Source organism: Chiloscyllium plagiosum, unplaced genomic scaffold (assembly GCF_037043375.1).
Source record: "Chiloscyllium plagiosum isolate Xiang-an unplaced genomic scaffold, Cpla_swu_hap1 HiC_scaffold_22, whole genome shotgun sequence".
NCBI lineage: Eukaryota > Metazoa > Chordata > Chondrichthyes > Orectolobiformes > Hemiscylliidae > Chiloscyllium > Chiloscyllium plagiosum.
The window spans coordinates 57,643,187-57,658,947 of NW_028270160.1; the positions used below are offsets into that span (position 1 = coordinate 57,643,187).

Sequence of the window (15,761 nt, forward strand, 5' to 3'; positions counted from 1 at the left end):
AACACACCATTCTGCTTTTTCTCTGCTGGCCACAGAAACGTCTGTCTGTACCTCTGACTACAGAATCCCCTAACACAATTAATCTCTTGGAAGCCGACATACCCCTCGTTGCATTAGAGCCAGTCTCAATACCAGAAACTTGGCTGTTCGTGCTACATTCCCCTGAGAATCCATCACCCCTACATTTTCCAAAACAGCATACCTGTGTGAAATGGGTATATCCACAAAAGACTCCTGCCCTTGGTGCCGACCTCTCTCACCCTTCCTGGAGTTAACCCATTTATGTGACTGTATCTGAGACTTTCCCCCCTTCTTATAACTGCCATCCACCACATATTGTTGCTGTTGCAAATTCCTCATTACTTATATCTGTCTCTCCAACTGATCCACTCGATCTGATAAGATTCGCATCCAACAGCATTTATGGCAGATATAATCCACAGTAACCCTTAAACCTTTAAACTCCCACATCTGACAAGAAGTACATATCACTGCAAAGGCCATTTTTGCTCCTTCACAATCTACAGACCCAGAAAATAACACCGTCTTATTCCTCTACAAACACTGCCCCAGGTTAAATTAATAGCAATGGCTTATGTTTTAAGTTTAATCAAGAGACTTATCTCCAAAAACATATAATCAAGAAAGAATCCATTATACTCACTACTGCAACCTTTCTCTTGGACAGACTTAAAACAACAATTAACTTATCTGATTCTGTGCTGTGAACTTCGCCCAACAGTTTCTCCAAGATTAGTTGTGAATTTCACTGTTTGTTAATTTTCCCAGATGCACTCCGATGTCCAGCGATACATGAATTCAAACAGCAAAGGCAGTAACTGTGCAGGTTCTCTCTCTCTCTCTCTCTCTCTCTCTCTCCTGCACTGTCCTCACCATGTGCTTCCTTTGTCTGCTCTTCTCCCTTTTAAACTGCTGTTGTTTTGACTTAATTTTTGCAAAGTTCCAAAACAATGCAACAGCATATAAAACAGTAATTGCTGCTTCTGGAATTCGAGGAAATCACCTCCAACACCTAAAAAAGGCTCTTACAGCCAGAAATTTTTCCCATCCATTTGCTCCCATCTTTTCTTTGACTATCTTCTTTTTCCATGTGTGTAATATCTTTTTCTCTCCCCTTGTCTTTACTGACAATTGCTTGAAAATATTTTCTCTTTATTCACTTCTCTTCTGGACTATTTTGAATGACTCAAGTTTCCTTTTGTATTCTGCTCTAAATTTAGAATTTCTTATCGTCTTTAGAACTACATGTTTGCTCTTTTTTTGAATTGAATAGACCTCAGCATTTGTCACTTAATTACCAATTAGAACATTATGTACCTTATTTTTTTCTTGTATTTCTGCTGTCTTATTTCTTGGTGGTTTGGGTGAGGGATAAAATAATAGATCTGTTAAAGTGTCATATGTTTCCTTTCATCTAACTTAAATGATCATATTTCCAGTTCCATGTTTTTATCTTTGACTCCTTTTTAAATTTATTTTCACCATGAACCGAAGGTAGATTTTGGTCATATTGGCCAAAGTATTCTCCTAACTTTTAAATTGTTTGCCTGTTATTTTGAATTAGATCTAGTACTGTACCCTTCTTAGATTTACATGCAACAATACTGATTAAGGAAGCAGTGCCTTCAAAGAAACATTCTCCATTTTGACCTCAAACATTGTCGTCTTCTGCTATACTTTAGGATTGTTAATTCTCTGAATTTTCTTCTGACCACAAGGTATCATTTCACACTGCTTTACACTCACTTTCATCTGCCATGTGTTTGCCCATTCCACCGGACCACTTCTTGAAGTTTATCACTATCCTCTTCACCGGACTTCTAATTTATGTTTTATCTTCAAATTTTTCACTCAACCCTGTGCACTTAACTCCAAATCATTAATATATATCATGACAAGCACTGGCCTGAGTACCCACACCTGGAGAAGCTCTAGCCTAGAAAAAACAAGCATTAGCCACTACACTGTTTCCTCACACAGTCAATTTTGTATTCATATTACCAATTTCCCTTTTATTCCATAGATTTGTCAGCAAATTTACATCCTATCATCTGGCACTTATCCATCACCTTTTCGAAGTCCATATGTAATACTTCAACACATTACCCTCATCACACTCTCTTCAGATAGCCCTGGGTTGCAGATAGATCCATTTGAGTGCATTTCTAAGTCGACTTGTACACAATTCAAGACGGTGTACTATAAAATAGCCATTCAGAAGTATGAGCAAATGTTTGTTGTCAGATCTTTAAAATTAATATTATTACACCTCTATGTGATTGCATTGGTAAATGCGAATGTTTGTAAGTCAGATGTTCGTAAATCAAGGGCAGCCTATATGTTAATTATGTTTGATTTTCTTTTACCAAGTCTTGCTGACTTGGCCTTAATTAGTGCAGTTAATTAGTTCAGTTAAATGTTAATTTTGTTTCCAAAACTGAGATTTAACTGACTGGTCTTTTAGTTAGTGAATTTATTGTTACTTTGTTTTTATGAACAAGGAAATCACAATTGGAAATGAGGGCTATTGTGGTGCAGTAGTAATGCCCCTACATCTAGACGAAAGGCCCAATTTTAAGTCCAACCTGCCCAGAGGTGTGTTGTGACATGTCTGAGCACACTGATTTTAAAAACATTAGTAATAATTGCAATTCTCAAGTACTCTGGAGCTGTCCTCATTGCTAAGGGAAATTAGAAGATTTTGGCTATGAGCACTGCAATTTCCACTTTTGCATCCCAAAGTATCCTCAGAGGTATTGCCTCTGGTCCTTTATTTATCCACTTAAAGTACTGATTGCCTTTCTAATACCTCCTCTTCATGTTTTCGGCTTAGCTATATCTGCTTTCAAAAAGTCTTAAACTACTATTCTCTTCCTTGGTAAGCACATGTAAAATATTAATTTAGTACCTGACTTCTGCCCTCTGCTTCTGCTTTTAAATCTCTTTATTTGATTCCAAATCATCCCACTTCTCACCTTACCACCCTTTTATTATTTATACAGCAACATAGACTTCTGGTTATCTTTTATGTTACCTCTTCATAGAGTCATAGAGATGTACAGCACGGAAACAGACCTTTCGGTCCAACCTGTCCATGCCAACCAGATATCCCAACCCAATCTAGTCCCACCTGCCAGCACCCAGCCTATATCCCTCCAAACCCTTCCTATTCATATACCCATCAACATGCCTTTTAAATGTTGCAATAGTACTAGCCTCCACCAATTCCTCTGGCAGCCCATTCCACATATGCACCACCCTCTGTGTGAAAAATTTGCCCCTTAGTCTCTTTTTTATCTTTCCCCTCTCACCCTAAACCTATGCCCTCTAGTTCTGGATTTCTCCACCCCAGAGAAAAGACCTTGTCTATTTAGCCTATCCATGCCCCTCTCATGATTTGATAAACCTCTATAAGATCACCCCTCAGCCTCCGACACTCCAGAGAAAACAGCCCCAGCCTATTCAGCCTCTCCCTATAGCTCAAATCTTCCAACTCTGGCACACCTTTGTAAATCTTTTCTGAACCCTTTCAAGTTTCACAACATCCTTCTGATAGGAAGGAGACCAGAATTTCACGCAATGTTCCAACAGTGGTCCTGTACAGCTGCAACATGACCTCCCAACTCCTGTACTCAATACTCTGACTGATAAAGGAAAGCATACCAAACGCCTTCTTCACTATCCTATCTTCCTGTGATTCCACATTCAAGGAGCTATGAACCTGCACTCCAAGGTCTCTTTGTTCAGCAACACTCCCTAGGACCTTACCATTAAGTGTATAGGTCCTGCTAAGATTTGCTTTCCCAAAATGTAGCACCTCGCATTTATCTAAATTAAACTCCGACTGCCACTCCTCAGCCCATTGGCCCATCTGATCAAGATCCCGTTGTAATCTGAGGTAACCTCAGGAATTGTTCACTACACCTCCAATTTTGCTATCATCTGCAAAGTTACTAACTATACCTCCGATGTTCATATCCTAATGAATATTAGGATATTATATAAATGACGAATATAGTGGACCCAGCACCGATCCATGTGTCACTCCACTGGTCACAGGCCTCCAGTCTGAATAACATCCCTTCATCATCACCCTCTGTCTTCTACCTTTGAGCCAGTTTTGTATCCAAACTGGTAGTTCTCCCTATATTCCATGAGATCTAACCTTGTTAACCAGTCTCCCATGGGGAACCTTGTCGAACGCCTTACTGAAGTCCATACAGATCACATTTACTGCTCTGCCGCATCAATCCTTTTGGTTATTTTTTCAAAAAACTCAAATCAAGTTTGTGAAACATGATTTCCCAGCGCAAAGCCATGTTGACTATCCCTAATCAGGCTTTGCCTTTCCTAATACATGTATATCCAGTCCCCCAGGATTCCCTCCAACAACTTGCCCACCACCGACATCAGGCTTCACTGATCTATAGTTCCCTGGCTTGTCCTTGCCACCTTTCTTAAATAGTGGCACCTCACCATGACTATCAATGATACAAATATCTCAGCAAGAGGACCTGCAATCAGTTGCCTAGCCTCCTCACAGAGTTCTAGGGTACACCTGATCAGGTCCTGGGGATTTATCCACTTTTATGCGTTTCAAGACATCCAGTGCTTCCTCCTCTGTAATATGGACATTTTTCAAGATGTCACCATTTATTTCTACATTCTATATCTTCCATGTCCTTTTCTACAGTAAACATACTCGTTTAGTATCTCTCCCATCTCGTGTGGCTCCACACAAAGACCACCTTGCTGATCTTTGAGGGGCCCTATTCTCTCCCTAGTTACCCTTTTGTCCTTAATGTATTTGTAAAAACCCTTTGGATTCTCCTTAACCCTATTTGCCAAAGCTATCTCATGTCCCCATTTTGCCCCCCTGATGTCTCTCTTAAGTATACTCTTATTGCCTTTATACTCTTCCAAGGATTCACTTGATCTATCCTGTCTATACTTGACATATGCTTCCTTCTTTTTCTTAACCAAACCCTCAATTTCTTTAATCATCCAGCATTCTCTATACCTAGCAGCCTTTCCTTTCACCGTAACAGGAATATATTGTCTCTGGCCTCTAGTTATCTCATTTCTGAAGGTTTCCCATTTTCCAGCCGTCCCTTTACCTGTGAGCATCTGCCCCCAATCAGCTTTTGAAAGTTCTTGCCTGATACCGACAAAATTAGCCTTCCTCCAGTTTGGAACTTCAGCTTTTAGATCTGCTCTATCCTTTTCCATCACTATTTTAAAACTAATAGAATTATGGTCACTGGCTCCAAAGTGCTCCCCACTGACACCTCAGTCACCTTATTTCCCAAGAGTTGGTCAGGTTGTGCACCTTCTGTAGCCAGTACATCCACATACTGAATCAGGAAATTTTCTTGTACACAGTTAACAAATTCCTCTCCATCTAAACCCTTAAATTCCTCTCCATCTAAATCTTAGCAGTCCCAGTCTGTGTTTGAAAAGTTAAAATCCCCTACCACAGCTACCCTATTATTCTTGGAGATAACTGAAATTTCCTTACAAATTTGTTTCTCAATGTCCCACTGGCTACTGGAGGGTCTATAATACAATTCCAATAGTGTGATCATCCCTTTCTTATTTCTCAGTTCCACCCAAATATCATCCCTGGATGTATTTCCGGAAATATCCTCCCTGAGTACAGCTGTTATGCTATCCCTTATCAAAAACGCCACTCACCTTCCTCTCTTGCCTCCCTTTCTATTCCTGTAGCATTTGTATCCTGGAACATTAAGCTGCTAGTCCAGTCCATCCCTGAGCCACATTTCAGTAATTGCTAAGATATCCTAGTCCCGTGTTCATAACTACACCCTGAAAGCATCTGCCTTCCCTATTAGGTCTCTTGTATTGAAATAAATAGTTTAATTTATCAGTCCTACCTTGCTTTGTCCCTGACTGTTTGACTCACTTCTGTTCTCAACTGTATCAATCTCTGATCTCTTTCCTCACTATCTCCCTGGGTCCCACCACTCCCCACGACCACCTCCCCAACCCCCACCTCCTGCCCCCACCAAACCACCTCCTGCCCCCACCTTATTAGTTGAAATCCTTCTGAGCAGCTCTAGCAAATCTCCCTGTCAGTACATTAGTCCCCTTCCAATTCAGGTGCAATCCATCCTTCTTGTACAGATCACTTCTACCCCAGAGGAGATTCCAATGATCCAAAAATGTGAATCCTTCTTTCATATACCAGTTCCTCAGCCATGCATCCATCCACTCTATCCTCCTATTCCTACCCTCACTAGCTCATAGCACCGGGAGTAATCCAGATATCACTATTTTCGAGGACCTCCTTTTTAAATTCCTGCCTAACTCTCTATATTCTCCCTTCAGAATCTCATCCTTTTCCCTTCCTGTGTTGTTGGTTCCAATGTGGACAATGACCTCCTGCTGGGCCCTCTTTCCCCTTGAGAACATCCTGCACCCTCTCTGAGATGTCCTTGATCCTGGCATTGGGGAGGCAACACACCATTCTGATTTTTCACTGCTGGCCACAGAAACGCCTGTGCCTCTGACTAGAGAGCCCCTAACACAATCGATTTCTTGGAGCCAATCTCAATACCATAAATTTGACTGTTTGTGCTACATTCCTCTGAGAATCCATCACCCCTTACAATTTCCAAAACAGCATACTCATTTGAAATGGGTATAGCCACAGAAGCTCCTGCACTACCTGCCTACCTCTCTTACCTTTCCTGGAGTTAACCCATCTATGTGACTGTATCTGCGGCTTTTCTCCCTTCCTATAACTGCCATCCATCACACCCCCTAGCTCTTGTAAATTCCTCATTGCCTCTAAATGTCGCTCCAACTGATCCATTCAATCTGATAGGATTCGCAACCAATGGCATTTGTTGCAGATATCATCCTCAGGAACACGTAAACTCTCCCTGAACCTGTACATCTGACAAGAAGAGCATATTAAGGGCCATTTTTGCTTCTTCCAGTCTGCAGACCCAGAAAATAGCACTGTCCTTTTCCTCTACAAAACACTGCTCCAGGCTAACTTAATAGTTATGGCTTATATTTTAAAATTTAATAAAGAAACACTTCTCAATAAAACATATAATCAAGAAAGAGGTTCCTCCAAGATCAGTTGTGAATTTCACTGTTTGTTAATTTTCCTTGATACATTCCGATGTCCAGCAATACATGAATTCAACAGCAAAGGTAGTAACTGTTCAGGTTGACTGCTGTGTCAGTTAGCAGTGTGGGTTTCTTTCTCTCTCTCTCTCTCTCTCTCTCTCTCTTCTGCACTGACCTCACCATGTGCTTCCTTTGTCTGTTCCTCTCCCTTTTAAAACTGCTGCTGTTTTGACTTTTTATTTCTCCAAAGTTCCAAAACAATGCAACAGCATATAAAACAGTAATTGCTGCACCTGGAATTTGAGGAAATCTCCTCCAACACCTAAAATACCTCAAAAAAGGAGCAGCCTGTTACAGCCAGAAATTTTTCCAGTCCTCCAGTTTGAGTTACCTAGAATCCTCATGCGTTGTTTGTCTCATAATTCTTACTGGTGTTAACAATTTAACATCTGTCATATGTCTTTTTGTGCTCAATCTTACTGTTTATCTCTTTACTCATCCAGGGAGTGAGCTCCAGCATTTGTTAACCTAACATACCCCCTTCTACCCCAGCCATCTCCTTTAAAGCAACCCATTATTTGATTAATGCAAATAACACAAAAGTGCTTTATCTTGTGCTTTATGTGCGTTTTAATGTTAGTTTTTCTATTTGTAAATAATTTAATGCACACTACTTTTAGAATGCTGAATTACTTTTGTATGTTTGAATTTTAATGACTAGTACTGAATCAGTTTTGTTTTTAGTTTCACAATCATCATTTTTCTCACTGTGGAGCCAAAAGATTGAGTGCTCAGACCCCAAACAAGAGATTTAGGTTGTGAAAGATCATTTGCTATCCAATGATTTAGGACTGGAGTGACCAGGGAAAGAACTTCTGCACCTATTCTTGTGCATCTTTGTTTTTACGCTTGGTTTGTCCCAGTTCCCTTGGTATTGATTTGGTTAGTAATCCTAAATTGCTTTATTCTACCAGTAATGTGGATGTAAGCATGATGAAGTAATTCCACCCCTTTATTCACAGTATATACATTATGACCATTTAGGTTCTTCTCTGTCTTCATCTCAAACTGTTCAACTGATCTGCTTATGTCATGATTATGTCATCAGTTACATTATTGACCGATTTACATTAATGCTTTACTCCACATACAATGTATTGTTCTTGAGAAACGGTCTCATTTGCTGTCTGACAAATGTAAAGATCCCAGATCCCATTTGAAGAAGAGTGAGGGATCTCTCCAAAAGTCCTGGCCAACACTAATTTCTCAATTGTACCCCAAAAATTGATCATGAATAAAAATAGAGAATGCTGGAAATAGTGTGTGTTATTCCCTGCACTTATTTCCTGGAGAACGTTGTTTTGATGTATTGTAACTTTTTTTTTCTCTCTATTCATGAAAGAAGATTGGCGGAATTTCTACAGCTCAGACTCTTTGAGTATTGCATGAATCAAGGCATATTCTTGGACTATTATGTTTCCGGATTTTGGTGGGCAAAAGAACAGAAATTTACACTGACACAAATATCTACCTTCATGACTCTATTGAAAATCATTTTGGTGAATGTCGGTGGTAAGTATGATCTAAGTTGATGCATGATCAATCAGGAGAGAGTAAGGTAATTAATGAAAACTTGCTCTCATCAAATTAGCAAATATGCTGCTCTCCTGCATCCGTTATGGATGCCATTCAGGCCAATATAACTAGTCATGATATTTCATTATGATTGGTTGCATATAACATGCTTTGAGACATTTCTGAGATGCGTAATAAGAAATCTGGTTAAATACAAGTCTTTCTTTCCATGAAAAGAATGAGAATAAATTATTGTCTTCCTGCTGCAGTCGTGATTATTGTGACTTAATCAACAAACTAGTCTGGAACACTTTTTTGCCTTTTCCTCAGCCTGCTATCCTGATATGTCTTAATTCATGCCAGGATCATCCTAGAAATAGTATTTGGAAATCGTTCTCCCTCATATTTAATCCCATAAAGTTTAATGTTATTTAACAACATTTTATAAAAGTGATGGTCTTTTGGTTGTGCATTTTTTGCTTAGTAAAGAGAATGTTTAATTTTTTAAAAGTTTACTTTCCTGTATATCTGTATAAAGGAAATTGCTCCATCTGTTGGTGGTCAGTCAGATATGAACATGCTGCACCTCGATATTACCCCATCACCTCCACAACCAAACAAAGAAATAAGCTGAGTTGAGTAAGCAAATAAAGATGTGAAGCTGTAGCATGGAAGGAGGGGGCTGCAGCCTGTGAAAGAATGCCTGAGTGTGTGAAACCAGAACTAAATGTTACTTATCTACATCATTTTTGCTTACATCTAGGAATAATTCTATGGATTGAGATTTGGGCAATTGGAGTGCGAGGTTGCTTGTTGGGATTCCAGGGTGATGCTTCAAAGACCTTTTGGAGGACAGCTGACTTTGGATAACAAGCTGAGAAAGTTCAGGCAAAATGGAGTTGGGCCAAGAGGACTGATGCACGAAAATACTTAAGTTCATTGAGGGGACTCATGGGTGTATGTGGATGCTGTGAATGAGAAAAGGGAGCTAGTCATACTGGGAAAGGGCCTAGAGATACTGGGGTAATCAGGAAAGGGAAGTACTCAGGGGGAAAGGTGCAGAGTTCCTCAGGCATTCAGGAATGGGAAGTGCTGGCGGTACCTTGGCTTGCAGTTCACTTCCTTAGCATTCTCAACACTGAATTATGTACACACCACTAAATGTTGCCAGCCTCTCCAATGCCTCTAGTTAAGGCAACTGCTAAGCCTGACCATACATCTTTCATACACTTTGTTTTTCAGCTTCTCTCCCACTTCTGTCTCTGTCACCACTACTTTTCATGCACTCTCCAGTCATATCTGTTTAATTCTTTGTTCATTTGTGGCTGGCTTCCTTTCCCATCCTTCACTTCTGTGTCACTCTGGCTTTTCTCTTCCTGTGCCAGTTTCTGTTTGTCTCAATGTGTGCTTTTCTCTTGTTTTCTCAACTCTTCTACTTCTCTCGTATTTTCTTTCATCCCAGCATTGTGTTGTAAAAACTTTTGCATCCACGTGAGAGGCGTACTTGGATTTTGTTGAACTCTTGGAATGAAACTTGAACACACAACCTTCTAAGATAAGAGAGCTACTTCCACACCAAGACTGATACATTTAAGGTTAAAAAGAAAATTGACAAAGGTCCACATTTATAAATTGTTTTCTTTGTTGATGGGATCAAATCCCAGGAATATATTAAAATTAGGAATTTAGTAGTAAGAAGCAAAGTTAGGGAGAGTTTGCCCCATCCAAAATGCAATAGATTTATGAACTATGTTGCCAGAAAGATAATTGAAGTAAATAAGTAATTGTATTTAAATAGCAATTAGAGATCTGCTTTGGAGAGAGCAGAAATTGAGGAGTGTGACAAGAGGATGGGCTAGTTGACTTTTGGTATTGTGGATCACCAAAGTTTCTCATTTTGCTGCAATGAACGTTCAGAATGCATCTTGGTTTTCTGAAAAATGACACTTTGAGTGTAGCAGTTCTTCAGGAGAATGTTGGAGTGTCAGACCAAAACTTTGTTCAAGACTCTTCTGTAGTTTGTCTGAATTCAAAGTTTGTGCGAAGATTTGTAGCTCGGGTGCTCGTTGTTGTGGTTCTGTTCGCCGAGCTGGAAGTTTTTGTTGCAAACGTTTCGTCCCCTGGCTAGGCGACATCATCAGTGCTTGGGAGCCTCCTGCGAAGCGCTTCTTTGATGTTTCCTCCGGTGTTTATAGTGGTCTGTCCCTGCCGCTTCCGGTTGTCAGTTTCAGTTGTCCGCTGTAGTGGTTGGTATATTGGGTCCAGGTCGATGTGTTTGTTCAACCCAAACTCTGGGTCAGATATGTCGATTGTAATCATTAAAAACACGGAAATAGAAAAAACACACCGGATCATCAACGCCACACTCACAGGAATCCGATTCACGAGAGAAGAAGAAAAGGATAGCCAACTCGCATTCCTAGACGTGATGGTACAGAGAACACCGAACAGAGAATTCACTACAAGGGTATACAGGAAAGCCACACACACAGACCAAGTCCTAAACTATGAAAGTAACCACCCCAACACACACAAACAAAGCTGCACAGGACACTATTCAAAAGGGCCACAACACACTGCAGTACACCAGAACTGCAAAAAGAAGAAGAGGAACACCTATACAAGGTATTCACCAAAAACGGATACCCGCGCAACTTCACCAACAGATGCCTAAGAGAAAGACCACGGAACGAGGACATACCACAACCAAAAGGACTAGCCACACTACCATACATCAGGAGCATCTCAGAACTGACAGCCAGACTACTGCGACCCCTAGGACTCATAACGGCACACAAACCAACAGCCATGCTCAGACAACAACTCACCAGAACGAAGGACCCGATACCCAACATGAGCAAAACGAATGTAGTGTACAAAATACCATGCAAGGACTGCACAAAACACTATATAGGACAAACAGGAAGACAGCTAACAATCCGCATACATGAACATCAACTAGCCACGAAACGACACGACCAGCTATCCTTAGTAGCCACACACGCAGACAACAAGCAACATGAATTCGACTGGGACAACACTACTATCATAGGGCAAGCCAGACAGAGAACAGCCAGGGAATTCCTAGAGGCATGGCATTCATCCACAAACTCCATCAACAAACACATCGACCTGGACCCAATATACCAACCACTACAGCGGACAGCTGAAACTGACAACCGGAAGCGGCAGGGACAGACCACTATAAACACCGGAGGAAACATCAAAGAAGCGCTTCGCAGGAGGCTCCCAAGCACTGATGATGTCGCCTAGCCAGGGGACGAAACGTTTGCAACAAAAACTTAGTCTGAATGGCAGACGTTCATCACGTGTAAGGATTTTAAAATAGTAATGTTCATTTCTTGTATCACCTTAAGTTTCTTACCAGTGGCCCTTGCATTTTGCAACGTTCTTGACACCTTGCTAGAGTGGCATTTCTTAGTTACTTGGTAGCTTCTGATATCTCGTCCATGTGGACATCAACACCTAATGTCTCACTGTTGAACTGAGAGGGCTTTACAGCCAAGTCTATTTCTGACCTCATTCACACAATGCACATTTTACAGGGCTCACACAATAAGAATTAGGAGCAGGTTCCCTGGTTGTCGTTTCCACTCCTTGAATGGCATTGAAGTCAGTTGTAGGAGCCTTGCTATTGACATGTCTGAGACCAACTATGGATCAAACCTAGGAAACTTTCGTCTTTGCAGTTCAACCACTGTCTGGATTGTCATTAGTGAGATAAGATGTACATTCTTTACATGGATTTCACATCCATGTCAACTGCAAGGAAAGAATATTCCAAATTAAGCAAATGAATAAGATAGTGGAAGGATTATAATTCTGCCAACCTTACTGCGTGACAGTTGAATTAATAAGATTTTGATGCCACATTCATAAAAGGTACATCTTTAATTTGGTGGTAGATAAAACAAACTTTCAAAAATATGTTTTACTCTCTTCTTAATGCTTCTTCATTTTATACTGAATGGATTATCTTCTAAGAGAATCGGTCACTTACTCAGTGTTATGTTTTATTGCAGAGAAACACTTGTCATTGCTCGATAATTTAAAAGAATTCAAGAACATCATGGCTAAAGTTGTTCAGTCAAGTTCAGAAAAGAATGATGACGGGGAATTCTTCACTGTTGACCAAGGCAAAGCCATTATTAGTTACATGAAAATCAGGTACCAATTCTTTTTCTTCATCAGTGTCAGTAGCGCCCAAGTTGTAGCTGTTCAGCCACAGTAAGGGGCTTTTCTTCAAGATCAATATCATTCACCCTTTCATATTCAGGGGCATTTTGAATTTTTCTCAGTATAAATTGGAGCAAAAGTGAAAAAGATGGACTTCTTTTCGGTTTTCTCAGCTTTCTAAATCTTCTTGTAAACCAACTAAACATGAAATACTTTGGCATGTCTTAAAGCAAATGTAATTCGGAGGGAACAAGTTTTGTAGTTACTATAGTCTTTTGTGATGTCATCACAACAGATGTCATCATATAGTGTAACCTAGGTGAAATATAAAATCTTGAGAAACAGTCCAGTTCTGCATTTACGAAATAATAATGATATACAAAAGGAGTCAAATACTTTACATGCTGTTAAACCACTGTAGCTTACTGTGTATCTCTTGCTGTTTGTTTGTCCGCCTGTCTCTCCCACACATTCTTTGTGTCATTAGTCTCTTCCTCCCACTTCAACTCTTTTTTTGTTTTTTTTTTCCCTTCTTCCTCCTGTTGTCTTCATTTTGTTAAATCAGTGCTTTGCGAACATGTACACGTCAAACATCAAACATACTTTATGCATGAAAAACCAAACTTTTCTTTGTCTTTGGCAATATTAATAGTCCTTTTTTAAAAGATTACCTTCCACAGTAACAAATATGAGATAATTAAAGTCATCGCAGACAGTCTTCAAAGTAGTTGCAAATGTAGCAAAACAATTCATACACCAACTTTCTAAGATTAATGTCATAGAAGATCTGCTAGTAATGTGGTGAAATATTGCCACTTGACTGTGGGAGAAGATAAAAGCATCGTCAGTGGACCGTGTAATGCAGAGCATATTATTACGTTGTATTTGCACCATGACTTCAAATGAAATTCAAACAACATTGCTCATCATGTTGCTATGTGGAGTATCTGCAGTTGGACTGTCTTGGTTTGAAAAGTTCTTGATTCTTCATTTGTTGATCAGAAGTGTTCATGGCATTGAAGCTCTGACCTGAACTGGCTCTTTTAAAATTTCACATTCTTTCCATTTAAGTGCTTCATGGTTTAAGATGCTTACTTTCTCCAACCATAATGCAGAAATGCACAGATGCAAGATGGTTTCTTCTCAAATTATTTAATTTGAAAAGTGGCTTAACATTTGAAAAGGCAATCTCTAAGTGAATAAAAATATAGTCAGCCATCAAAGTCATAACTCAAGTGGGAATAGTATGTCAGATAAAAATCTTCTGTTCTGCAGAAACATAAGTGAACTCTGCAGTTTTGATGAATCTGTTATCAGTGTTTGATTAACAGCTTCTTGTTTAGCCAAGAGATCTACCTGCTCTTGCCAAAAAGGTATTGTTCACTTGATTGTATCAGGTGGGCGTGAATCCACTATTGGCCTTTTTTCCTGAGCTACAAATATAAATTAGCTCAATTTTGTGTGTTTTAAGTGCATGGGGCTGTTGATACATACAAATAAATTATCAGTGTCTCTCAAAAGAGAGATTATTGTTCAAGAAGCCAGTAAGTTCTGTAACATATCAGTTAACCAACTGACTGTTGCAAGTGGACTTTGCAAACTGTTTAAATTGTTAGGTTTTTTTAACTAACCTGTTCAGATTTGCCATTATATATTTCTGGTGCAGTTGTGACTTGAACCCAGGTTTTCTGATCCAGAGGTAGGGACATTACCATTGCCAAATAAGTGCTTCTTGTAGCTGGTACACACTACTGCCATTGTGCACTGGTGTTGGAGGGAGAGAATGTTTTCAGATGTTGAATGGAGTACCACTTGAGTGGCCTGTTTTATCTTAGATGGTGTTGAGGTTCTGGCATGTTGGAGCTGCACTCACCTAGCACATGGAGAGTATTCAATCACATTAGTGACTTGTTCCTTTAGATGTTGGACGTGCTGTAGGGAAATGAGATAGTGAGTTATTTGTTAAAAAATTCTTAACTTTTGAAAACTTCTGTTAGCTTTCTATCTGAGATTGCTTAACAAATGTTTATCTAAAATATTAAGGGATATGGGGCAAAGACAGGTATGGGCATATGGAGTTAGGCAACGGATCAATCATGATCTCATTGAATGGAGGAACATCCTTGGGGCTGAATAGTCCGTTCCTGATCTTATGTTCCCATGACATATTGTTATCAAATAAGTATTTATACAGTTAATACTGGCACCTTGATAAAAATAGTGCTAAAAAGCTTCTGAATGGATTATATATGTGTTGGTTGTGCTAACCTGATTGATCTTGCTAGCATGGGAAGAGGCTTGAAAAGGAAAGATTATTTCGACTTTGAATGATAATGTTAATTAAAGTCTACATGATCTATATTGTATGTTTGAAATTACATGAGTTTTCTATTCGTAACCTTTGTTTAAAAAACTGACAGTGCTTTAAAATTTTATTTAGAAAAAAAAGTGGGCGGCTCAGTGGTTAGCACTGCTGCCTCACAGCACCAGGGTCCCAGGTTTGATTCCAGCCTCGGCCGACTGTCTGTGTGGTGTTTGCACATACTCCCTGTGTCTGCGTGGGTTTCCTCCGGGTGCTCCAGTTTCCTCTCACATTCCAAAGATGTGCATGTCAGGTGAGTTGGCCATGCTAAATTGCCCATAGTGCTAGGTGCATTAGTCAAAGGGAAATGGGTCTGGGTGGGTTACTCTTCGGAGGGTCGCTGTGGACTGGTTGGGCCAAAGGGCTTGTTTCCACACTGTAGGTAATCTAATAAAAATGGTACATTGATGTATATCTCCTGTATGTCATGGAGTGGTTGGAGAAACTATAGGCGCACTTTCAGTGTATGCTGTGCGCTCTTTGAACTTGTTTCCCTGGTGTAGAT

General features: G+C 39.9%; 1 protein-coding gene across 2 annotated transcripts in view; it reads left to right on the plus strand.

The window, feature by feature from the left end:
- cabcoco1 (ciliary associated calcium binding coiled-coil 1) overlaps positions 1–15,761 on the plus strand; it is a 134,642-nt gene that overhangs the window by 38,060 nt on the left and 80,821 nt on the right. Inside the window, exons 3-4 of one of the 2 annotated variants that reach the window (XM_043712316.2) lie at positions 8,525–8,694; positions 12,741–12,885. In XM_043712316.2, coding sequence (XP_043568251.2) covers positions 8,525–8,694; positions 12,741–12,885 — 315 coding nt within the window. The remainder of the gene's footprint in view (positions 1–8,524; positions 8,695–12,740; positions 12,886–15,761) is intronic. The other variant, XM_087999112.1, reaches the window with a different exon arrangement.